General features: G+C 42.3%; 1 protein-coding gene across 1 annotated transcript in view; it reads right to left on the bottom strand.

Annotated features, from left to right (window-relative positions):
- KIF25 (kinesin family member 25) overlaps positions 1-27,232 on the bottom strand; it is a 94,638-nt gene extending 67,406 nt beyond the window's left edge. Inside the window, exons 1-4 of the mRNA XM_040350673.1 lie at positions 26,578-27,232; positions 11,976-12,041; positions 11,034-11,156; positions 7,161-7,299 (exon numbers count right to left, since the gene is read on the bottom strand). Of these exons, the coding sequence (XP_040206607.1) occupies positions 7,161-7,299; positions 11,034-11,156; positions 11,976-12,041; positions 26,578-26,652 (403 nt within the window). The 5' untranslated portion in view covers positions 26,653-27,232. The remainder of the gene's footprint in view (positions 1-7,160; positions 7,300-11,033; positions 11,157-11,975; positions 12,042-26,577) is intronic.
- Positions 27,233-27,514: the final 282 nt, after the last annotated feature.

The raw sequence follows: 27,514 nt of genomic DNA, 5'->3' as shown, positions 1-27,514 counted from the left end.
CGGTATGATTATGTCAGATTTTTGAAGCTCAAAGCGGTACATTGTTTTGAATGTAAATTTGGCGTTTTATATTGTAGGCCTGTATTTCTGAGGAATAACTTACTTAAATCTGTCGAAACAAGAGTCTAGTAGACATCCCAAGTATGATAAAGTTTGAAACACAAAATCATAAATATTAATAAAATAAATAACTATAAATAATAACAAATAATAATATAATGATAATAATACATTTAATTCAATACATTTTATTCAATAATGTAATCAAAACACTGAAATGTGTTCAAACAATGGTGCAATATTACTTGTCACTGCATATTGGTTTAGTAAACATCCCGGGTATGAAACATTTTGAAACATGGGTGTGCACAAAGTGCGACGTCACAATCAGGACACTAGAACCTGGTATTCTTTCGGATTTTCTTTCCACTGTCATCTTGCTTCGAGCAACAAACCACGCACATCCTTGTGGGTGCTGACTTTTTCTCAGTTGGTGGGATGTAGTCCATGAAGTGACGACCAATCAGGCGTTCTGGGTTGACACTGCCAGCAGCATGACGTCCAGATCTAATAACAGCCATTGGTGTTTGGTGGTTAACAAAGATCAGTTCGGCAACTTTCCAAATAAAGTCAGAATGAATCACAGGCTTGTCACTCTTTGTTTTTGAGCAGAATAAAGTTTTTTCTATGAGCATTGTTCAAGAAGATGCCTGAAATCTTCTAGTAATACTTTTTTTTGCTGTTTCCTCATTGCTGCATAGAATGTCATTGGTTGGTTGGCTCTGTCTACACCTCCCATGGTGTTATTGTAGTCTATCGCTACTTGTGGCTTCATTATTTTATTTCCACCTTTTGTGCGTACCATAACAATGGTGGTATTATGGACTGTACTCATTAGGCACACATATTTTTTTGTCATGCCATCGCAGTGCCATAATTTTGCATTTCTACCAGGCAACCATTTCTCCAGTCTTCAGCTTCTTATTGCAAAACATTGGCAGCATGTCGCTCCGGTTAGCCCTAATGGTTCCACAGGTTTTGTTTTGCAGAAGAAACTCCTAAAGTTCAGGAGATGTGTAGAAGTGTCGGTAGTAACGCATTAGCCCTGATTTAGCAATGGCTCAATCAGTGAAAGAATGGAAGATGTTGCCATTCCATAGTTGCTGTATTTTGGGTTGAATTTTGTACATTTCCAAATGTCATCTTTGGACACTGGTTCCTACTTTTACTTCTTGGAAACTTCCGATACATAGTAGCTTGTTGCACTTGGTACCGGTTTGTCTCTGTAACTATTTTTTCAATAACCTCATTGGTCAGAAATAGTTGTAGGTATGCCAAGGGGTTGTCATCTCCAATGTCCACTTTCATATTAGGTGATCCAGTAAATTGGAATCTTGGGGGTGCTGCGTGATCTGTACCATAGTCAATAGAGCACCAAGTTCGCACATCCCTGAGCTCAGTCGCAGAATCATTGCTGTTGTCTGATTTGTTATCGCTGTTTTCAAGCAGGTCATTAGCCGCTTTTAATGTAGAGGCATGCTTTTTGGAGGCCATGAATGTTTGCAGGTTTCCAAGCAGATAGAATGTTAGAAGGACCAGTAAAACTGCAGGCAGGGCACTGGACAAAGCACTGGGGAAAAACTGAGGTCAAATGATTTGATACAGTAATATAATCCAATAAGATTGTGTTGTGTTTTATACATTCGGAAATTGCCGCTGGGTTCTGCCCCAATGTGTCACAACACTCGCAGGGAAGGGAACCTGGAACACAGAGCATCGGGCAGAGGATGAGGCCGCCGGACACAGCAGGAGTACATCACGGGATCCTGAGGACGAGGTATTGTCTTCCTAGATAATGCGATGCAATCCCAAGTGTGGCTCTGGTTTACCGCTAATGGTACTGAAATTTCACACTCGGGAACACCGCCAGGGAGGTTAATAAAAGGGACAAGATACATCCCTGGGAATTACAGACCAGTTAGCCTAACATCAATAGTATGCAAGCTCTTGGAGGGATGATAGGGAACTTTATACAAGATTTTAGTAATGAAAACTTTATCATTAGCAGTAATCAGCATGGATTCATGAAAAATTGTATATGCCAAACCAACCTATTAACCTTCTATGAGGAGGTGAGCTTCCATCTAGATAAAGGAAGGCCCGTAGACATGACGTATCTGGATTTTGCAAAGGCATTTGATACAGTTCCCCATAAACGTTTAATGAACAAACTATGGACCAAAGGGTGAGTACATGGATTGAAAACTGGCTACAGGGGCAAGTTCAGAGGGTAGTGATAAATGGGGTGTACTTGGAATGGTTCCGTGTGTGGAAAGCAGGGTCCCCCAGGGTTCTGTCCTGGGACCAATCTATTTAATTTATTCATAAACAACCTGAATAAATCTCAGTATTTGTGGACGATACTAAGCTAAGCAGGGCAATAATTTCTCCGCAGAATGTAGGAACCTAGCAAGAATATCTGCACAAATTAATGTGGTGGGTAAACTACATGGCAAATGAGGTTTAATGTAGAAAATTGTAAACTAATGCATTTGGGGGAAAAATATGAATGCAATCTTCTCACTAGGGAAGAAAGGAGGGTGAATGGCAAGTGTATGCTTGTGCCACATCCAGTAAATATGAGAAAAGAAAAAGGGGGGGTTCCCCTGGGTGGACTTTTAAGGCACTAATAATATTTCAAAATATACAGGATATTGAGAGTAAAAAAGGTTTTTATTCACAATTGTACATATTCATCAATTTTTTTTTAAATATTAAATTAAAATACAGAGTTCCAAAGATTGTCACCATATAGGTAAATACAAGAAGAACAACTGGGTGTAAAGAAGGTTCTTCTTGTATTTACCTATATGGTGACAATCTTTGGAACTCTGTATTTCAATTTAATAATTAAACATTTTTTGATGAATATGTACAATTGTGAATAAAACCTTTTTTATTCTTAATATCCTGTATATTTTGAAATATTATTAGTGCCTTAAAAGTCCACCCAGGGGAACCCCCCTTTTTCTCTTCTCTCTAGGGGGAGAACCTTAGGAGGAATCTAGGATGGAAATGGACCTGGGGGTCCTAGTAGATGACAGGTTCAGCAATGGCATGCAATGTCAAGCTACTATAAGCAAAGCCAATAGAATATTGACATGGATTAAAAAGGGCATTAACTCCAGAGATAAAACGATAATTCTTCCACTCTACAAGACTCTGGTCTGGTCACACCTGGAGTATGCTGTCCAGTTCTGGGCACCAGTCCTCAGGAAGGATGTGCTGGAACTGGAGAGAGTCCAGAGAAGGGCAACAAAGCTAAAAAAGGGACTGGAGGACCTTAGTTATGACTTAAGATTACGAGCTCTGAACTTATCCTCTCTGGAGAAGAGAAGCTTGAGAGGGAATATGATTTCGATGTACAAATACCTTACTGGTGACCCACACTAGGGATAAAACTTTTCCGCGAAAGGGAATTTAAAAGGACACAAAAATTTGAAGAGAAGCGGTTTAACCTTATACTGCATGGAGGGGTCTTTACTGTAAGAGCGGTAAGGATGTGGAATTCTCTTCCACAGGCAGTGGTTTCAGCGGGGAGCATCGATAATTAAAAAAAAACTATTAGATAGGCACCTGAACGACCACAACATACTGGGATATACAAAGTAATACTGACATAGAAGCACACAGGTTGGACTTGATGGACTGTATTTTTTCAACCTCACCAACTATGTAACTATATGTAACTATGTAACATGGTTCCTCTATGGTTTCCTGGGTCAATGGGGAAGCTATCCCATTGAATGCTACCACCCCATCTTGGGTCAGGTAGAGTCTTTTTAAGGCACTGGCTCCCAGGTTTGCCATGCATTTTGCAATTTGGTTGAGTAGGGACAGGTACCCCACCTGGTAAGGACAGAACTAGCAGCAGGGAAAGTTTACTGAGAAGGAAGGAAAAAGTAGGGCTCACAACTTCTCTGGACATTTACCTGCTTGGCCAGGCCACATTCTGTCGCTCTCAGTAGGCGCTATTAGTTCAGCTAAATCCTACTCTCTACACGCTGCTGGACCTGTGATTGTTCCAACATGTGATTGTTCCTGGCTGGGCTTCTTGCCCACTGGGTTGTTTGTGAACTGTCTTTGCATTATTTCAATATAAATTCCTTCATTACTTTGGAACTGTGTGTGTTTTTGCCGCGGCCGCAGCACCACGCTGCAGCCCACATGCTACTAAAGATTATACCAAAAAAGGATGGTTGCATATATATGCAGCTAAAGTTATGACATTTTCCCTTTTGCACAAAGTCAGATGTCTATGATAGTGAAAAGCTAGGTACAAGTAGCTGTGAGAAGACCACAATTAGGCACCACATGGTTACTGTTTTCTCTGTTTAAAAAAAGAATTTATACTTCTTACTACCGGCCACTGTCAATTGACGGCGGCACGATGGCTCTCTTGTTCTAAGAGGACGTCATATGACTTCCTCGTCTTTCAGAGCCACTAGGGTGCGGTGCTCGCGCGCACCCGCTGCGTTACTGGGAACACGATGCACTTGCCCGGCGGCCACGATGGCTGCCGGGCACCAGCAATTGCCCAGTAACTGAGCAGGACAGTGGATTTTTGTGTGTAAACACAGAGATCCACGTCCTGTCAGGGAGAGGAGAGCGATGTTGTGTCCTTGTACATAGGGACACAGATCGGTCACCTCTCCCAGTCAGTCCCCTTCCCCCACAGTTAGAAACACTATGCAGGGCACACATTTAACCCTTCCTCGCCCCCTAGTGTTAACCCCTTCCCTGACAGTCACATTTATACAGTAATCAGTGCATATTTATAGCACTGATCGCTGTATAAATGTGAATGGTCTCAAAAATGTTTCAATGTCGTAGTCCCAATAAAAATCGCAGATCGCCGCCATTACTAGTAAAAAAAAATAAAAAAATACATAATTATGTCCCCTATTTTGTTTTGCGCAAACTAGTCACTATACGCTTATTGCAATATTTTTTTTTTACCAAAAATATGTAGAAGAATACGTATCGGCCTAAACTGAGAAAAAATAAGTATTTTTTAAAAAAAATTGGATATTTATTATAGCAAAAAGTAAAAAAAAAAGTTTTTTTTTCAAAATTGTCGCTCTTTTTTTGTTTATATCACAAAGAATAAAAACCGCAGAGGTGATCAAATACCATCAAAAAATAGCTCTATTTGTGGGGAAAAAAGGAAGTCAATTTTGTTTGGGAGCCACGTCACACGACCGCGCAAATGTCAGTTAAAGCGACGCAGTGCCGTAAGCTGAAATTTTGCCTGGGCAGGAAGGGGGTATATGTGCCCAGTAAGCAAGTGGTTAAAGAGGACCAATAGTTTAGAAGAACCTGTGAAGAATATTATAGTTGTGCTGATGACACCTAATTCTATCTCTACTCACACATTGCCAATTTGCTCGGACCTATCATTTGGCTCCACATCCAATCACTGTCTAAATCTTGCCACCTTAAAGCGGAGGTTCACCCAAAAATCCACTTTTTGACATTAGCTGTAGCATACTGCTAACATCTTTTTTTTACTTGTACTTATCGTTATATGAGCCCTTGTTTTCCGGCTCCGAGCGGGGAATCCTGCGGGGAATGGGCGTTTCTAAGCGAAGAGGGGTTGATTGACGGCTGCTAAGGCGCGTCTTGGCCTCTGTGTAATCTTCAACTGCCATGATGCTGCACATGTGATCAGTTATGACACCAGCCATTGGATGGTTTGACAGTTTGGTTGAGAGCACAACCAATGTTACAGTTAGCAATCCCGGCATACCAGGAATGTAACTGCTTTTTCAAACTGTTAAATTGTCGGGTGAACCCCCGCTTTAACCTCCTTAGCATTACCAAAATTCACCCCTTGACACAACAAAGCTACTAATTCACGTTCTGCTTAGCTTTCACCTCCATTGTTGCAACTTCCTTCCCATTAGTCTATTTTTACACAGGCTATCCCCTTCAGTATATCATTAATTCTGCAGCTAGACTCATCCAGCTTGCTAACTGATCAGCGTCTGCTGCCCCCCTCTGCCAGTTTTATATGTTGGGCTAGCTGAAGCCAATGATGAGGTTGGGGATGTATAGATTTTTTTGTTTAAAAACAAAAAAGAACATTGTATTTGTATAGTATAATTTTCCATGTTTAAAATTTCAAATACGAACAATAACATACAAATACATCCACATTCCACAACTCTGCCCCCAGCTACATCACCATCCACATCTCTGAATATCACCCAAACTGTCCACTTTACGTTTCCCATGACCTAGTGTTTTCTAGCTCCCTCATCACCAATGCCCATTCTTGCCTCCAAGACTTCTCCAGAGCCTCTTCCATCCTCTGGAACTCCCTGGACCAGTCTGTCCTACTATCTGCTACTTTGTCCACCGTTGGCTGATCCCTGAAAATGCATCTCATCAGGAAAGTCTATTCTGCCTTCACTTAAAATATTTATTTACTACCTTATTCATAAGCTCATCCCTCACAGTTATTATATTTTTTATCACTTGATCCTCCCTTTAGCTTAGAAAGCTCCCATGAGCAGGGCCCTACTAACCCTCTTGTATCAAATTGTATTATAATGGTGCTGTCTCGTTTTGTATTGTAAAATGCTCCACAAACTTTTGGCACTATATACATTTTGCATACTAACCACTTGACCTCCGGAAGATTTACCCCCCTTCATTACTTTAACTGAAAATAGAGCTTTCTTTGGGTAATAATTGATCACCACTGCATTTTTATTAAGATAATATAATAATAATTGTCTTCACAGTCAAAACAAAATCTTACTAAACATATATGTACATTTTTTTTTTCAAAAAGTCCATCCACCATTGCTCCCTGCTATTGCATACTGAGCCCATTTGTTCTTTAACACACACCAATGTTCTATTCGCCATGCTATAGGGTGATGCTGCATTACAAAATTTCAATTCACACTGAGAAATCTTTGTCTAAACTGACAAAGCAGCATACCCAGACACAAAACAGCCTTTAAAGTGTCTGATAACTCATTTAGTTATGTTTATTTGATTAATCTTTGAATTGTCAAGAGAGAGATTTTTTTTTTTAATTCACGCATTTTAATTTTCTAATAAAATTGAAAATATTATTTGCCTCTTACCTTGCAAACGTTGGTTACTGTGCTGTATTATTTTGGCATTGTTCAGTAGTAATTGAAACTGTTCTTTCAATCGGTTTTGAATATTTTCCAAATGATCGACTACAAATGATCTTAGAAGTCCTAAATTTAGTTTCAAACCCTGTGAGAAAAAAGTTACATAGTTACATAGTTACATAGTTAGTCAGGTTGAAAAAAGACACAAGTCCATCCAGTTCAACCTCAAAAAAATAAACAAACAAAATAAAAAACACAATACAATCCCATACACCCAACTCCATACCCACAGTTGATCCAGAGGAAGGCAAAAAACCCCAGCAGAGCATGATCCAATTTGCTACAGCAGGGGAAAAAATTCCTTCCTGATCCCCCGAGAGGCAATCGGATTTACCCTGGACCAACTTTACCTACAAATCTTAGTACTCAGTTATTTTATGTACATTTAGGAAAGAATCCAGGCCTTTCTTAAAGCAATCTACTGAGCTGGCCAGAACCACCTCTGGAGGGAGTCTGTTCCACATTTTCACAGCTCTTACTGTGAAAAAACCTTTCCGTATTTGGAGGTGAAATCTCTTTTCCTCTAGACGTAAAGAGTGCCCCCTTGTCCTCAGTGTTGACCGTAAAGTGAATAACTCAACACCAAGTACACTGTATGGACCTCTTATATATTTGTACATGTTGATCATATCCCCCCTAATTCTCCTCTTCTCAAGAGTGAATAGATTTAGTTCTTCTAATCTTTCCTCATAGCTGAGCTCCTCCATGCCTCTTATCAGTTTGGTTGCTCTTCTCTGCACTTTCTCCAGTTCTCCGATATCCTTTTTGAGAACTGGTGCCCAAAACTGAACTGCATATTCCAGATGAGGTCTTACTAATGATTTGTACAGGGGCAAAATTATATCTCTGTCTCTGGAGTCCATACCTCTCTTAATACAAGAAAGGACTTTGCTCGCTTTGGAAACCGCAGCTTGGCATTGCATGCCATTATTGAGCTTATGATCAACTAAAACCCCCAGATCCTTCTCCACTACAGATCCCCCCAGTTGTACTCCCCCTAGTATGTATGATGCATGCATATTCTTAGCCCCCAAGTGCATAACTTTACATTTATCAACATTAAACCTCATCTGCCACTCAGTCGCCCAATTAGACAGAGCATTGAGGTCGGCTTGTAAATTGGAGACATCCTGCAAGGACGTTATTCCACTGCATAGCTTGGTGTCATCTGCAAAGACAGAAATGTTACTTTTGATCCCAGATCCAATATCATTTATAAATATATTGAAAAGTAAGGGTCCCAGCACTGAACCTTGGGGTACACCACTGATAACATTGGACCATTCAGAGTAAGAATCATTAACCACGACTCTCTGAATTCTGGCTTTCAGACAATTTTCTATCCATTTACAAACTGATATATCCAATCCTGTAGACCTTACCTTACACATGAGCCGTGTGTGCGGAACTGTATCGAACGCTTTTGCAAAATCCAAATATATCACGTCCACAGCCACGCCTCTGTCCAGGGTTTTACTTACCTCTTCATAAAAGGAAATCAGGTTTGTCTGACAACTTCTGTCTTTCATGAATCCATGTTGTCTGCTGCTTAAATAGTTTTTTTCCTGCAAGAACTCATCCATGTGGTCTTTTATTAAACGTTCCAGTATCTTCCCAACTATAGAAGTTAGACTAACAGGTCTATAGTTACTTGGTAAAGACTTTGTTCCCTTTTTAAATATAGGCACCACATTGGCTCTACGCCAATCCAGTGGTACTATTCCTGTCATTAATGAGTCCCTAAATATTAGATACAGTGGCTTTGAAATGACAGAGCTCAACTCACCTAGGATCCGTGGGTGGATGCCATCTGGTCCAGGTGCTTTATCCACCTTTATTCTGTCTAAATATTTCTGGACCATATCACTTTTGAGCCATTGTGGATTTGGGGCTGTGTCACTCCCACCCCCATTTTGGACATGAGCTCCCCCATGCTCCATTGTATACACAGAGCTGAAGAAAGCATTTAATAAATTTGCCTTCTCTTTGTCCCCAGTCACCCACTCTAGATTATTGTGTAAGGGGCCTACATGCTCAGACTTCACCTTTTTACTATTAATATATTTAAAGAATTTTTTGGGGTTTGTCCTACTATCTTTTGCAATCTGTCGTTCATTTTGAATTTTTGCATCCTTGATTTCCTTTTTACATATCCTGTTATATTCTTTGTAACATTTAAACAACACTAGTGTTCCTTCATTTTTATATTTTTTAAAAGCTACTTTCTTATTGTTTATAGCTTTTTTAACTTTGCCCGTGAGCCACATAGGTTTTATTTTTAGCCTTTTAAACTTATTGCCCATGGGAACATACAAGTTAATGTAATATAATGAATTACTTGGAAAGCTAAAATATACTGTAACCCGAGCTGTAGCTGATTACTGCTGTGAAACGTCCTCCTTCTTTCCTCTGTATTATCTTTTTGCTGTGTGGACAGGGCTAAACTGAATATTCATTAACGTAGAAGTGCAGCAGCCATCTTTAATCTCTTCACGCCGGTGCCTCCCTGCTCTTTAAGAGGTTTAAGATGCTGGGAGTCGGGGCGTGGCTTAAGATCATGTGACCACAGTGATTGGCTGCATGCATTCTGGAGCTTTCGGTTAGATGCCAATCACTGTGCTGGGAGCGTGCTCTCGGCACAGCGATATTGACTTTAATTCACACAAATATGCGGCCTCTCGGTGCTAAGGCCCAGGTGCCGAGAGGCAGCATATTTGCGTGTGGCCGGCGCCAAGACGTTAAGGAGACCACTTTGTAATTCTTGTCTATGGAATGTCTCTAGTGCATGGGTCAGCCATCTTGGCTTGAGAACAGTGATTTGCTGATGCAACAGAGCAAGGAAGGAGTAAACTGTGCTGTTGGGAGAAAAGATGCATCAATGTTCTCATATTCTGATGGATCAGGTTATATTTTATAGGCTATTTTTTTTCACTTTAGTGACCTTGCACTACTTGTCATGCTATCCAGTAGTGTCTAGGCTGGAGAGAAAACATAGGCTACCTCATCATCTCAGACTTCCTTTGGAAATGTCAAGCCTCGTACACACGGCCGAGGAACTCGACGTGCCAAACACATCGAGTTCCTCGGCCAGTTCAGCACTGAAGCCGCCGAGGAGCTCGGCGGGACGAGAGCTCCCATAGAACAACGAGGAAATAGAGAACATGTTCTCTATTTCCTCGCCGAGCTCCTCGTCGGCTTCCTCGGCCGAAAGTGTACACACGACCAGTTTCCTCGGCAGAATTCAGCCAGAAACTCGGTCGGAAGCTGAATTCTGCCGAGGAAACTGGTCGTGTGTACGAGGCCTTAGGCTACTGCAGTACTGCTTGGGTGACAGATCTTCAATGTCCACCTTTTGCTTCCACTCCTACTGGTCCCTGCCCTTCCTTTCTACTATCCAATGCTGGGTGACGTATGCACATATAGGTTTCACATATGTAAATGTTGCCTTCCACCGCAACAAACACTATTCAATTTATTTATTAATCCCTCTGACTTCCAACTTAACTAACTCTGCAAAAATTGCATGAAATTCACGTTTTCACACTACTGATCTCCCATGTCACTCTGGCATAGCTCTCTCTTCATGCCTGCCCAGAGGGGGAAAAAAGGCTAAAATTATGCTATTTTCTTTTAATGAGCTTGAAGATTACTTTATTCATCTTATGGTACACCATAATTACAAAGTCAAACTGTGACCTGTTTTGGTGTCCTATGTACAGTATGTAATAGCAGCCCTTAACATATATTGATACGAACAGTACCATCTATTATGTTTCAAGTAAAGATCTATTTATAAGTGGTATTTATCTTGATACATACCTGCATTGCCAAACTGACTTGGATGAGAGTATCACTGATGATTTGGTGTACATTTTTTTTCTGATTGTAAATTTCAGAAATTTGTGCATATCCTTCATTTGACTTTAAAGTTTGAGTCATACACTAAAAGAGAGTAATTAAAATTAAGGTGAAATATATATATACACACAGGGCCAGATCCACATACCTTTACACCTGCGCAGCGTATCAGAGATACGCTACGCCGCTGTAACTTTTCCGGATTTGGTTAGAATCCTGAAAGCTTGCGCGCCGAAAGTTACGGCGGCGTAGTGTATTTCTGGCGGCGGAATTCAAATCGGCGGGTAGGGGGCGTGATTCATTTAAATGAAGCTGTGCATGCCCCGTTTCGAAATTTCCCGCCGTGCTTTGCGCGAAATGACGTCGCAACGACGTCATTTTTTTAACTCCGACGTGATTTACATCCTTTCCTATTCACGGACGACTTACGCAAAAAAAAAAATCTAATTTCGACGCGGGAACGACGGCCATACTTAACATGGCAAGTCTATCTATACGCCGGATAAAACCAGCTTTAACTGTACGACGGGAAAAGCCGACTAGCGACGACGTAAGAGAATGCGACAGCCACACGTACCTTTGTGGATTGACGAAAAAAGCTAATTAGCATACCCGACGCGGAAAACAACGCAAACTCCACCCAGCGGACGCCGAAGTATTTCACCTACGATGCAAAGGCGTACAAAGCCGTACGCCTGTCGGATCGAAGACAGAAGCCGTCGTATCTTGGTTTGAAGATTCAAACTAAAGATACGACGCGGCAAATTTGAAAGTACGCCGGCGTATCAGTAGATACGCCTTTGTACTCTCTTTCTGGATCTGGCCCACAGTATGCACTCACACAACATTCACACACACAGTATATTCAAAACTGAAATAAAGCATCCCACCACAGAAATTTACCTCTGCGAGTTTCAAATGTAGGATGGCATTTTCTGTTTTCAGAACAATGATATTTTCTTCTTTAACCTAAATGATAATGTTTTAATTAATATGAGACAATTAAAATAAGGCAACTTGAATGGCTTTTGAAGCTCAAACATACTAGTGAGTTAAAATTGATCTGCTTTGCTTCAAAAAATGCAAATACAAAACAGGAAAAAGGATATTATTATTTTTATTACAGGTACTTTTTTTAGTGCCGTCAGTTTACGCAGAGCTTTACATATATATTGTACATTCACATCAGTCCCTGTCCTCAAGGAGTGTAAAGTCTAAGATCCCTAACTCACATTTACATCCAAATACTAGGGCCAATCTAGTCAGGAGCCGATTAACCTACCATCATGTCTTTGGAGTGTCCGAGAAAAGCAGAGAGGAAAACCATGCTGGCACAGGGAGAACATGCAAACTCCAGGCAGGTAGTGCCGTAGTTGGGATTCGAACCAGTGACCCAAATGCTTCCAGGTGGAAGTGCTAACTACTTAGCCACTGTTGTACACATGTGAATACCTTAGATTATTACATTTTATACCAGGTTTTAAGGATGGGTTCACACCATTGCCACATGCGGCTCCCAGCAGGGGTCTGGTGCGTCCCCATTCACCATGTCAGGTACGATTTCAGCCCGAATGTTTGGCTGAATTCGGACCTGAAATGGACCAAAAGACGCACAGGGCTCCTGTGCAAATTCGCACTGGAGCTGCAGCGGAGATATGTTAACCGGCTCCATAGAGAGCCGGTCAAAATCTCCTGCTATTGTGAATTGGAATGCGGGGAACCCGCATTCCAATTCGCAATGGTGTAAACCTAGCCTAATAGAAGCTAATAGAAACTCTGAGTAGCTTTGCTGTCAACCTCTGACAGGAACAGAGCATGCCTTGATGACTTTGTGGGACCACCTATTTGATGAATCCACAGATGAAAAATCAATGAAATCTACTCACGGGGGCGAGAACTTCTGGAGGAATGTAGGATGAAAAAGGACCTGGGGTCCTAGTTGTCAGAAACCATGAATCAGAACGAGACAGAAGTACAGTTAAATCTCACTTGTTTAATAATAATAATGATGATAAAAAGATAAACAGAGTAAGCGTAGTCAAAACATAGCCTGAGTTCAGGAACCGTATTGGATACTCAGACAAGCCAAATGTCAGGGAGCCAGAGATGAACGTAGTAGAACAGCAAGCAGGATCAGGGGCCAGAAGGGATGTCATCCAAGCAAAGTCTTCAACAGGAATGCAGGAGAAAGTCTCTGTGATATTGACCAAGGCGAAGGCAGAGATCATCTGAACTGGAAGGCTTAAGTAGGCAGGACAGACAAGCAGGATCATCAACAGGTGAGTCACTGTGGAGAGATAGGAGCCGACAGCTGAGCGGCCAGCACAGAGAAGGAAGCCTTGACACTAGTAGATGACAGGCTCAGCAATGGCATGCAATGACAAGCTGCTGCAAGCAAACAGATTATTGGTATGCATTAAAAAGGACATTAACTCCAGAGATAAAATGATAATTTTCCCACTCTACAAGATGTAACGGCTACCCACTGGTGTGAGGGTCTCAGCCATTGGAGACGTCCTTTTCCCTGGCAAGCTGCGATATGCAAGTACCGCCGGTATATCCCATCGAACGCCCTTCCAAGAAACGAGACGTGCTACGTTTGCAGAGTCAAGCAGACTGACTTTATTTGGCATATTTCACCTGCTTATATCTGCTTACAACTGTACAGAAACAAATGACACTCCCCCCCCCAGGGGGGACTTCAATACACACACTTTGAAACAATGACACTCCCTTGAGCCAATCAGTGGCTAGCCGTTTTGGCTCCTTAACTTGATCAGACAATAGAATTCAATTAACCTTTAAAACAATTATCATTCACACATAATCCCATCAGCATACACCTCACAGGAGGCTGTTACCTCCACAAAAGAGTTAATTAGCTATGCGAAGAGTACATTAGCATTCAGCAGTGAAAGAGACTCTTTGTCCAGTTAACCCTTTGAGCTCAGAATACAATTCGGTACATCCAATTGTGACAAGCCATGCAGTTCCTTGTAGTCCCCCTGCATGAAGATTATCGATGTCCCGGCAGCAGGCATATGTCCGTTACACTACTCCCCTTTTGTGGAACACTCCGGCAGACCCGGATTGATCCTTTTCGGATCAACTTGGGGATGTCCGGTCTGCTGTTAGGGTAAAAGTTCCGTTTGCCTGGACAGTCCGTCGGCCTTCCCATTGGCTTACCAGGTCGGTAGCTGATGGTGACGGTGAAGAATAGAATTCAATTCTGGAACAGTCACTTGCTTTGCTCTCTCAATGGCTCCCAAAACCTGTTGCTGATGCTCTTGGGACAGATACGGCACCACCTGGATGCAAATCCCATTTAATCTTTTGACAATTTCCGCCTGTTTGTGCATTTCAATGTTCAAGCCACGGGACATCTCATAATACATGACATAGTGTCGTTGCATCTCTGATTTCTCACTGGCCAACTTGTCACATTCCCATTTTAGACTGTGATATTGTGCCGGATCTACAGTACATGTTGGGGAAGGTAGTCTTACCCGGTTCTCAGCAGCAAGCGGGTTGATTCCAGCAACGCGGGTGGTCACAGGACAAGCAGCAGCAGGTGTAGGTAAATAAGCCGAAGTCAGAGGGCCAATGTCGTTGCCCAGCACCACCTCGGCAGGTAGGTTGTCCATGATACCAACTGTGGTCTTTCCTGACCCGGCTCCCCAGTCTAAGTGCACCTGGGTGGTGGGTACGCGAAATACAGCACCCCCTGCGACCCGGACGGCAACTGTGCGAGTGGACACGTTCTCTGGCTTTACCAGATGTTTTTGAATCAGAGTGATAGTAGTCCCGGAATCTCTTAGGCCTTGTGCTATTTGTCCATTCACTCGTACCTCCTGACGGTGATGCTGACGGTTATCCGGAGAGGCCGCTTGTATTGGGTCTGCCTCATACCAAATTCCCAGACATTCCTCAGGGCCCCCCTCGGTCTCCAGGCAGTGGGCCGCAGAGGGACGTGATGGAGTGACCTCTGTGTTGGGTGTTGTGCGTCTCCAATTGTTATTGGTAGCTCTCAAAGGGCAATAACGAGCAATATGTCCCGTGTCGCTGCAGTGATGGCACGTCACCCTAGGCGAATCCCGGGGGTAGTTGCTAGGCCCCTGAGGATGTGGTGGGACTGGAGCCCGAAACTCTGGGCGTGGGGTGACGGTTGGAGTACGCGGTTCTACCTTATGAGCCAGCCGTGTAGTACCCTGGCTTACTTTCCTTGTTTCCGCGTACTCATCTGCTAGCCGAGCCGCCTCGTTTAAGTTAGCGGGACGGCGATCTCGTACCCAGTCTTGTATGTCTGCGGCCAGGTCTTGGAAGAAATGTTCCATTAGGAACAGCTGCAATACTTCCTCCCCGGTGTTGGCCTTGCACCCTTGGACCCAAAGGGATGCCACCCTTTGTAACTGGTTGGCCCATTCCATGTGGGAGTCCACAGCCATCTTCTTGGACTCCCGGAAGCGCTGGCGGTAGGCTTCTGGCGTTACGGCATATCGGGTTAGCAGCGCCTTTTTAACTTGCTGATATTGTAAAATATCCTCTGGAGCGAGAGCCCGAAAGGCTTCATTGGCTTTGCCCGACAATTTCCCCGACAAAATAGTGACCCATTGGTCTGGTGGTACCTGGTGTAGTGAGCACTGCCTCTCAAAGTCCGCCAAATATCCATCAATTTCCTCCTCACTTTCTACAAAAGCTTTAAATGCAGTGAACGGTATTTTCTTTCCTGTAGCAGCAGGTGGGGGGTAGGAACTGCAGGTGTAGTGGGCTGTCTCGCTCTTACCAGTTCCAGTTCTTGTCCCCTCTTCATTTGTATCTCTTCCCTTGCTTCCCGAAACAGCTGGTTGATTAGTTCCACGGACGTTTCTGGATACAAGGATAATCTCCGCTGTACAATCCCAGTAATTACATCTTCTTTGCTGACCGGTGCAAGGGGCTCCGTTCCTTCCATGGATCCATCCATTTCGTCCAGCTCCAGCAGGTCAGCTATCAGCTCCCTCCGTGGTCTGTTGCTGGCGCTCCTACCACGACTCTCTAATAAATCTTTCAGTGTGGATCTTTTCAGCCTGGCGTACTGCGACTCCATTAAGCACTTGCTCTTTGGATAAAAGGACCATCCCACCGCTGCCAACCAATGTAACGGCTACCCACTGGTGTGAGGGTCTCAGCCATTGGAGACGTCCTTTTCCCTGGCAAGCTGCGATATGCAAGTACCGCCGGTATATCCCATCGAACGCCCTTCCAAGAAACGAGACGTGCTACGTTTGCAGAGTCAAGCAGACTGACTTTATTTGGCATATTTCACCTGCTTATATCTGCTTACAACTGTACAGAAACAAATGACACTCCCCCCCCCCCCAGGGGGGACTTCAATACACACACTTTGAAACAATGACACTCCCTTGAGCCAATCAGTTGCTAGCCGTTTTGGCTCCTTAACTTGATCAGACAATAGAATTCAATTAACCTTTAAAACAATTATCACTCACACATAATCCCATCAGCATACACCTCACAGGAGGCTGTTACATCCACAAAAGAGTTCATTAGCTATGCGAAGAGTACATTAGCATTCAGCAGTGAAAGAGACTCTTTGTCCAGTTAACCCTTTGAGCTCAGAATACAATGCGGTACATCCAATTGTGACAAGCCATGCAGTTCCTTGTAGTCCCCCTGCATGAAGATTATCGATGTCCCGGCAGCAGGCATATGTCCGTTACACAAGACTCTACAAGAAAACGAATAAAGGGTCTGGAGGACATTAGATATGAGGAAAAGTTACGAGCACTGAACTTGTTCTCTCTGGAGAAGAGATGCTTGAGAGGGGATTTGATTTCAATGTACAAATACTGATTAAACTTTTCCGCTTAAAGGAATTTAATAAGTCACGTGGCCGTTCACTAAAATTAGAAGAAAATACGTTTAATCTTACACTGTGTAGAGAGTTCTTTACTGTAAGAGTGGTTAGGATGTGGCATACCATACTCCCAATATCTATGCATTAGGAGTAATTGTTCAAATGAGGAAGATTTTTTCAGAGAATCAAAACTACAAGAATGAGACTATTAGATAGGGGTTACTTAAAAACCACCCTAAAAAAAGCCTTTAAGCCTGTCAGAAAAACAGGAATTATTATTTGGCATAAAAGGCAACAAAGAGGAAGAAGAAGTAAGAATAGTCACTACGTTCTCTAACAATCATGAGATTGTGAAAAAAAACTGGAAAAACACTGGCAAATCCTCACAGGGGATCCTATCCTCAAGAAATACATCTCAGACTACCCACAGGTTACACACAAAAAATGTAGATTACTGATGGACCGTCTAGTACTTACACACTTTCAGGAACCCTGGAGACAACCCGAAGAGCTAATAAGAATGTTTAGATGTGATAACTGTGAGTACTGTAGCTGGATCTTGGTGGGAGAGACATTTCTGCTGCCCAATGGATGTGTACACAGAATTAAACATGTAGACTGTCAGACTAAGGGCCGGATTCAGAAAAGAGATACGCCGGCGGATCTTAGGCTGCAATCTCACGCTGGCCGCTAGGTGTCGCTTCCGTTTGTATACGCGAGGAATATGCAAATGAGGAGTTACGCCGATTCAGAAGCGAACGACCGCCCGGCGCTTTTTTGTTACGTTGTTTGCGTTCGGCTTTTTCCGGCATATAGTTACCCCTGCTATATGAGGGGTATGTGCGGCGTATCCTATGTTAAGTATGGCCGTCGTTTCCGCACCGAGTTTTTAATTTTTTACGTTGTTTGCGTAAGTCGTTCGCGAATACGGATGGGCGTAATTTACGTTCGAAACCAATGACGTCCTAGCGACGTCACTTAGAGCACTTGCGCGCTGGGAAATTTTACGGACGCGCATGCGCAGTTCGTTCGGTGCGGGGACGCGCCTGATTTAAATTTTACACGCCCCCTACCCGCGGAATTTGAATTCCGCCGGGGGATTTACGATACGCCGCCGCAAGTTTACAGGCAAGTGCTTTCTGAATAAAGCACTTGCCTCAAAAACTTGCGGCGGAAGATCCGCTCACTTATCTGAATCTAGCCCTAAGTGTGTAATTGACATTGCATTGTGCAAATGCGGATCCTTCCACATAGGGGAGACCTTTAGAAATCTATGGAGGAGGATCTAAGATCATATTTACTATATTAGACGGAATCTGTTGTACCAAGTAATAGGGTATAGGGGTGGTGGTGCTCCCTTTGGGGTGAACACTTAGGTTCCAGTAATGTATAAATCAATTCCCTATAACAAGTGAGTAGTATGTGACGTACTTGGTGTGCGATATAAAATGTTGGATACCTCTGGTGGGTGGGCTTATGAGCAAGAAGAGCCCCCTCCGTAATCTCAGGAGGTAGTCCTGGTTAATGAACCTCAAGATCCTGGTAGGTGGATTATAAAACTGTTCCAACTAGAAATGTGCTGTGGGTGATAGTGTGATACCTCGTGAGTATGCCTGGGTATAAATATTATCCCTGTGATATCCTATACAGCCCAATGTCATTTGTGATACTCAGATATATGTAATCCAGTGAATATTAGGCATGTAAATAAAGTGTAGAAAAAAGGAAATAAGTACAAAGTGCAAATTGATTCAAATGACCTTCATAAACAATCAAATAAAGTGAGAAAAAAAATAGGTAGTTGACGCTGAATTTCAACTGCTATGACCTAGTGTAAATTGTTTGCTTGTTTGCGTTCTGTGGAAGGCAAACAAGCGTACCACACGAGTCCCATAGCAGAGCGCACCTGTCTTGGTGCATTTTTCATCGGTACAGCCCGCAATCTTGCTCACAAGCAAGTTTTTAATTGTTTTATATTTTGGAATATATATATTTTTGGCAATTTATTTTAATAAAGCGCTGGAATTTTTTATGGTACAACACCATGTGGATTCTCCTTTCTATCTTTTAAACGCATACACGTGGCCCCCGAGTCTTGGTGTGGACTACTATCTCCTGGTGGAAACTGATTGACGGAAGCAGGCAGTGCAACCGAGGTACACTGGCGATTTTCCCTAAATATCTCAGAGCGCAACACCCCCAATAGGGGGACTACAATCTGGTGAGTGGGGATTTCGCAGGGGGGAGCACGGATACCACCACACTGAAGAGCACATTCCAGGATAACTACTCACTTCATCACAAGTCACCATTAAGGAACCACGTTTTGATGCACATATACTAAGTTATATTATATTGCCACCTCTGTATAGCTAGAACAATTTTGTCTATTTTGATCAATTTACACTAGGTCATAGCGGTTGAAATTCACCGTCAACTACCTCGTTTTTTTTCTCACTTTGATTGTTTATGAAGGTCATTTGAATCAATTTGCACTTTGTACTTATTTCCTTTTTTCTACACTTTATTTACATGCCTAATATTCACTAGATTACATATATCTGAGTATCACAAACTGCATTGGGCTGTATAGGATATCACAGGGATAATATTTATACCCAGGCATACTCACGAGGTATCACCCACAGCACATTTCCAGGTGGAACAGTTTTATAATTCACATACCAGGATCTTGAGGTTCATTAACTACCTCCTGAGATTACTGAGGGGCTCTTCTTGCTCATAAGCCCACCCACCAGAGGTATCCAACATTTTATATCGCACACCAAGTACGTCACATACTACTCACTTGTTATAGGGAATTAATTTACACATTATTGGAACCTAAGTGTTCACCCCAAAGGGAGAGCCACCACCCCATACCCTATTACTTGATTTATACACTCCTCCCTAGGGAGGTTTGCCAGGGGGGCAGAAGCCCTTATACAATACTGTAGCGCAGAATTTTACTTTAATTGGGAATCTGTTGTACACCCCCATTGGCCAGCATGTTGCTCTCCAACATGATACTTCGATGATCCAGTTTACAGTATTTGAAAAAATTACTGAAGATTCCAGAGGTGGCAATGTTGACAAAAACTACTACAAAGGGAGGCTAGGTGGATATTTGATTTAAATGCCACCTCCCCCCCAGGCTTAAATGAAGCCCTAAGTTATAAACCATTTCTGGGCTAAGAAACTACCCCTCGGGTATTTTGCTATTCTAATGGCCCAGGATAGACAATCAACTCCCCATACTAGCATTCTGGTACAAGTGTATATGGTCCGTTGGATAAATGGTCTAATTTTAAAAACTAAGGAAAATGTAAAGGTTTTCGGTTATGGGCATTCATTGATAATACTCTTGGAAATGATTGATGCTATGTTGTATGCTCTGTGACATGCCGTGTGCTATGATTTTTTAAAACCTCCCAAAGAGGCGCATAGGCGTGCTAATCAATAGATAGGGGGCAGGTGATAACCTAAACCCGCCCCTACCTATAGTTGGTCTGGCAAAAAAGAGCACTGGAAAAACAAAAGAAATGCAGGAGTGGAACCAAACATGCCTACCAAACCAAAATACCACCAGACTAGGTGCGCAACTTTGAGCCTGGCTATTATGGAAACATTTTTTATATTCCATATATATATATACTTAATCGCATACTGCTAAAGACGCATCTCATTCAAAGTCCCAACTCTCCCCCCTTTTTATACATTTACAGGGATGGATGCCTGTGGTAGTGTCTATCACATGCCTCATTCAAAGTCCCAACCCTATTCCCCCCTTTTTAATACTATTCAGGGATGGAAATGCGTTTTCAGGAGTGGAATAGAGTGCCTCCACTGATCTACCACCAACAGTTAACTTATGCATTGTCATTTTTTGACTAGCTGACCCAGTTTGATTTTGCTTGCACCTAGTCTGGTGGTATTTTGGTTTGGTAGGCATGTTTGGTTAGTCAGATCAGGCCAGATCTTGCAGGTGTTAGGCCCCCCAGGAAGATGCTGACTACATGGATCCATGAAGCTGACTCTTTGAGATAATTTGAACCTTCCACAATAGGGATGTTTGGGGAAAAAATGCCTAGTTTGGAAACAGTCCCCTGCAGACGTACTCCATCAATAATACAGCCATGCTTAATTTGTTGGTTTAATAACATACAGCATAATTTAACTCACTTCCTGTGAGCCCAGGGCATTAAAGCTTCCATCTCCAGGTTGAAGAAAATGTGCTAGGTCATAACTCCTACTGTTAGGGGAAGAAAAGAGCAAAAAGGGCCTGTGATGTCACTGCAGCAGACCAAGGAACACTGGAAAAAGCTATGTATAGCATTTTAATATTGCTGCTGTGGTTCTCCAAAAGGGAGGTAGGAAAATAGGGAAAACCTTATCAGTCCAGAGTTGGGCTTTAAGCTTCTATCACCTGCTGGGTGATACTTGGCGCTGCATCTAGGTTCAAACTGCAGTGAAAGCCTTCCCCATTAACGCTTAACCTCTTTATGCTGGTGAGAGCTGGCAATTGACATGGGCCATGACACCCAAAGCCAGAAGACGGGGGCTCCCAATCATGTAACACTGTGATTGACTGCATAATGCTGATGTCACCAGGAGCCAGGCCCACTGACTCTCAGTTGGTAGTAATTGACTGTAAGCTGTTGATAGCAGCTCAGTCACATTTCTGCATTGGAACGGCTTTCTGGATTTTACTAAGATTGTATATTAGAGACTAACTTCAGCTACTGTCTGCCTGGACCACCTGTCTGCTGGCCTTTTGAATTCACGTTTGAACACAGCACCTGATCCTGCCTGTAGTTAGCTATTTTACCTGGTGACACAGTGGATCCAAACATCTATGTGCACTATTGCACACAGGAGTTAAAGCGGGGGTTCACCCAAAAATACATTTTTAACATTACATTCAGCCGAGTTGTCCTAATGACAATCGGCTGTTTTTTTTTCGTACATACCGTATTTTCACCCCCGCTTCTGGGTATGTTTTCTGCGGGACTGGGCGTTCCTATCTGATTGACAGGCTTCCGACTGTCGCATACAGCGCGTCACGAGTTGCCGAAAAAGCCGAACGTCGGTGCGGCTCTATACGGCGCCTGCGCACCGACGTTCGGCTTCTTTCGGCAACTTGTGACGCGCAGTATGCGACGGTCGGAAGCCTGTCAATCAGATAGGAACGCCCAGTCCCGCAGAAGACATACCCAGAAGCGGCGGTGAAAATATGGTATGTACGGGGAAAAAAAATAAAAAACAGCCGATTTTCATTAGGACAACTCGGATGAATGTAATGTTAAAAAAAAATTTTTTGGGTGAACCTCCACTTTAACTTATGCTCTAAATTAATGCCCCCCTCACATACTCTCTCTCTCCCTTCATGCAGTATCTCTGAGCTCTTTGAGAGCATTTGAGAGCCCAATCCTGCGATGTAGAAAGGGAGCAGTAATAACTAGTCCTCACTTAGCAATGTCCTAGTAACATCCTGGGAGTATTCCAGCCAGGCATCATGAGATAAGTAAAAGGCCTACACCTATAGAGAAGGACATATTTAACTTTATAGGCAACTTTCGTCAATGCTGCATAGTTTGTTTTTATTTACAGACGTCCCTTATCTGCATAGGCAGTATTTTGGTAAAGGTGAACTAACCCTTTAAGAGCAATCTTTCGTAACCAAAGAAAATACACCTATGTTCGTCTAGTATACATAGTTTCCTATTAAATGGGAATTTTCTAAACTTAAGCTGGGTTTACATACTCAGCCTTTTTCGTTCTAGCGAACTGAACGAAAAAAAAATTAACAGATTGCCGTACTAATACAAGCGATGTTTGTTAGGCGATCTTCCCTGCTTTGCTACTATGCTCTGATAGGAGAACTGCCCCCACACCAGAACACACTGATCAGTGCTGGCAGTCATTTGCTGCTAAAACTGATCGGTGCTGGTTTTCCATCATGCCTGTTCGACAGAAGCCAATCATTAGACCGTCTTCTGTTGGACAGGCAGCTGTTCACATGTACCGAATGTCAGGGAGTTCTTGCTGAACCAGACGATCATGTGTGTGCCCGACTTTACTAATACATACCTACGGTATGTGCATATTTTATTTTAATTTAATTTAATTAAGTAGTTATTAATTCGTATTTATCCTTCTGTCATATTGTCAAGGTGGCGAGAAAAACTTTCAAAAAGATTGTCAAACTAGAATAGATGGTGTAAAAACGAAATTCTTCTTCGAGTTGTATTTTGGCATTAAGGAGCATATATAAAATAAAAAAAACTCAAAATTTAACATATGGAAATACAAAGGGAAATTTAAAACATGCCCATCATTTATAAGCTCTTAAAGGAAAACCTGTCATGACAAAATTTAGATTACCATTGCCTACCTCATCCTGGAAATGCCTAGCTGTTATGCCCTGTACACACGATCGGTCGAACCGATCATGTGTGGGCCCCCATCGTTTTTTTTCCATCGGTAAAAAAAAAAAAACCTATTTTAAAATTTTCTGATGGTTAAAAAGCCAATAGAAAAAACTGATCGTCTGTGGGGAAATCCATCGGTTAAAAATCCATGCATGCTCAGAATCAAGTCGACGCATGCTCGGAAGCATTGAACTTCATTTTTCTCTGCACGTCGTTGTGTTTTACCACGCGTCACCACGTTGGACACGATCGGATTTTTAACTGATGGTGCGTAGGCAAGACTGATGAAAGTCAGCTTCATCGGATATCTGATGAAAAAATCCATCGGTCCGTTTTCATCGGATGAACCGATCGTGTGTACGTGGCATTAGGCTGATCTTTTGGTTTTTATTACATCTTAGGCCTCGTACACACGAGGGGACATGTCCGATGAAAACGGTCCGTGGATCGTTTTCATCGGACATGTCCGCTCTGAGATTTCGGTCTGATGGTTGTACACACCATCAAACCGAAATCCGCGCGGACAGGATCTGCGGACCAGTTTCAGCAGACATGTTCGGTCGTGTGTACGAGGTCTTAGATCCAAAGTAAGTAAACAGCAAGTTTTAAAATTCCTCATCTGCATATCTTTGTAGTAATCAGATATTGAAAGCCTGGAAACTCGCATTTTTATATTTCTTTCACACACATTTCTGCCGGCTAATCAAATATAATTTTATTACATATAATAAAATTATTAGCCAACACATAAATGCTACAATGCTTAAAAGGTTTGATAATTTCCACCATTTTAATTCGCCAATATGCAGATGTCAGAAGCTTGCTTCCTGATACATAATACAAAGTAAAAGGCTTGTGAGGCTAAGTTCACACTTTTCCACTGCCGTACATTTAATGTATGAAAGAAATGGTAAATTCTGTATAAAACTGCACTCCATTTTGTAATGCTTTGCTTACGTATTGCACACTGCACTCATAGTGCACATGGCACTAATTATGTTTTGGATACGTATTCACATTCTTCATCAAGTCCTTATAAAAAATGTACCTGCCGATGTTATACCCCTTGTTACCATAAAAGCACTGTCAAATTAATGTGATACCTATGTAAGTATATGCCATTCCTTTTATTGTACTTTGTTTCTTTTCCCTCTTTTCCTTCCCCCATCCCATTTTTATTTGGTTCAGGTACCAAACCTTCAGGCTTGAAGGGTTGTTTTTTCCCCCCAGACACTGAGGACGGTGTCTTTTTGTAGGGGGGGGGGGTATGTAGCGCCCTGCTCCCAAAGATGGGGGCGCTGTTTCAAATTTAAGGGATGTCTGGGCCAATAGTTGACAGAGCACCCTGACACAGCGATGGAGTCCTGAGTAAGTGCAATTTTACCGGGACCCCCTAACTAATTCCTGTTACCTGGCATTCGATTATATGAGTGGAGCTCAGTTTTATCAGGGTTTTTTTGGCAGCTAGTTATTGCGCTGCCTATCTTTTGCTGTAAACTTTATACAATTTTCAAAATAAATAAAGAATTAAAAACAAATAAATCCAGAACAAATGACACCCCAACACGCTAAGGAAACACAGATTATATGCACAGCTACTACAGCACACCACAATGCTTGGTAATATACTACAGTGAATTGTGGTGTGCAGGGATGCTGTTAGAAATCACGGGGCTCCATACAGCCTCCCTGATAGGGCCTATCTGACCGAAAGTGACTGAGGACATAGATTTATCAGTCCCTTTCTCTGCAACCTTAGCTGCACAGATGAATGAATAGGAAGCACTCCAAGGCTTCTTGCTCATTCACAAATGGAAGCATAGTAAATACAGTTTACTATGCTTCAGCGATGAATGGACACATGAGTGATTGGTACCAATCACTTACTGTGTTCATTCAGGAAAGGAAGGGGGCAGAAGATTACATATTTACTGGCCCCTGACTCCAACCTGAAACATCCATATGTGTGCCTTCAGGAGATTCCAGCAGGAGAGGAGAGCAGGGAAGCCAGCAGCGCTGCATTACCAGCTTATTCTTTTGAATGGGTTGCCCTAACACAGTGCACCACATCTGGATAATATAAATCCACCCAGAAAGTTTTAGCATCACAGTCACATGTGATTATAAGATATTTGATGAAAATATGCTTTTTCCAGTCAGACACAGCATAGAATTGTCCAAATGAATTCATAACACACTTAAAAAGCTCTCCCTCTGTAGGGGGATATGGGTCAGTTTTCACGCAGCAAAACTCCTGCTTTTTGTTGTAGATCTTTCCTATGTGGCTGGTTTACATCTAAACACTACAGTTCAGAGTAAGAGGGAAATAGACAATGGGCCAGATTCACGTAGATGAGCGGCGGCGTAACGTATCGTAGATACGTTACACCGCCGCAATTTTTCATCGCAAGTGCCTGATTCACCAAGCACTTGCGATGAAAACCTACGCCGGCGGCCTCCGGCACAAGGCGGGCCAATTCAAATGGGCGTGTGCCATTTAAATTAGGCGCGCTCCCGCGCCGGACCTACCGCGCATGCTCCGTTTCCGAACTCCCGCCGTGCTTTGCGCGAAGTGACGTCATTTTTTCGAAGGGCGACGCGTGTAGCGTAATTCTGTATTCCCGGACTGCTTACGCAAACAACGTTATTTTTTACATTTCGACGCGGGAACGACGGCCATACTTTACACAGCAATACGATTGCTGTGTAAAGTTAAAAAAACGACTAACTTTGCGACGGGAAACTAAACTAGCGGCGACGTAGCGAGCGCGAAAAACCGTCGTGGATCGCCGTAACTCCTAATTTGCATACCCGACGCTGGTTTACGACGCGAACTCCCCCCAGCGGCGGCCGCGGTACTGCATCCTAAGATCCGACAGTGTAAAACAATTACACCTGTCGGATCTTATGGCTATCTATGCGTAACTGATTCTATGAATCAGTCGCATAGATAGAAACAGGGATACGACGGCGTATTAGGAGATACGCCGCCGTATCTGCTCTGTGAATCTGGCCCTATATGAGCCATTCACTCCTACACATGCTTCAACGCACACATAAAAATATACACCCGGCCTAACTGCCTACTATGATTGCACGTTGGCACCTTATATTGTAACTACATTTGGTAGATTTACAGTCACATTTTTAAATATGAAGAAAGGTACCGGTAATTATATGCTGTAGTTTGTTATCTTTTTGAATTAATAGGACTTACTTGTAATTTGTGCTCCAGTTGTTTCATTTTCTCCTGGTATACAAGGGGCATGTTGATGATCGTTACTGCAGACATATCTACTTGGATATCTTATGCCTCCTATAAAATCTAACAATGAGATAAATTATGTGATGGATTACTCTAACGCAAGCTTTATGCTGTCACATGCCAACGCTATCCACTCCTATGTCTTGTTTCACTTCTACAATTGTTAAGAGGATGAAAGATTTAAGATGCTTAGAGCGCTCCTCCTCCTCCTAAGATGTACCACAACAAAAACAGTGGATTATTCTTTTGTTTTTTAATGGGTATCTGTGCATTTTAGCAGTTGATAACATATATGAATAAATATTGCTATTGGAGACCATACTATTAAACCACAAAATCTTTTATGATGGGGACAGTTATGAAATGTAGTGTGTAATAGGGCTTTTATTGTTTCTCCCCTATGATTGCCTCCCCATAGCTACATATGTTATTCATTTGCCAGAATGAAATCACTGGAAAAGAACTGTCATTTAGGTGCCACGTACTTTATGAGTGCATTTGTTGTTAACATTTTGTAATAGATTTGTGTGTTTATGTGGCATGCAGTTTGAACATTCTGGGATACATCTACTAGGACATGGTTGAAAATTGACCAGCGTTTCCTAACCATTAATATAAATATTATATAACAGTAACTTTATAATACCTGCACATTGCAACTTTTTATATATATATATATATATATATATATATATATATATATATATATATATATATATATACAGTACAGACCAAAAGTTTGGACACACCTTCTCATTCAAAGAGTTTTCTTTATTTTCATGACTATGAAAATTGTAGATTCACACTGAAGGCATCAAAACTAAATATAAAAATAAATAAAATATATTTCATATTCTAGGTTCTTCAAAGTAGCCACCTTTTGCTTTGA

The sequence above is a fragment of the Rana temporaria genome, chromosome 4 (genome assembly GCF_905171775.1).
Source record: "Rana temporaria chromosome 4, aRanTem1.1, whole genome shotgun sequence".
In the NCBI taxonomy this organism is placed as follows: Eukaryota; Metazoa; Chordata; class Amphibia; order Anura; family Ranidae; genus Rana; species Rana temporaria.
Note: the sequence above shows the minus strand (reverse complement) of the source record. Positions and strands in the feature narration are given on the sequence as shown.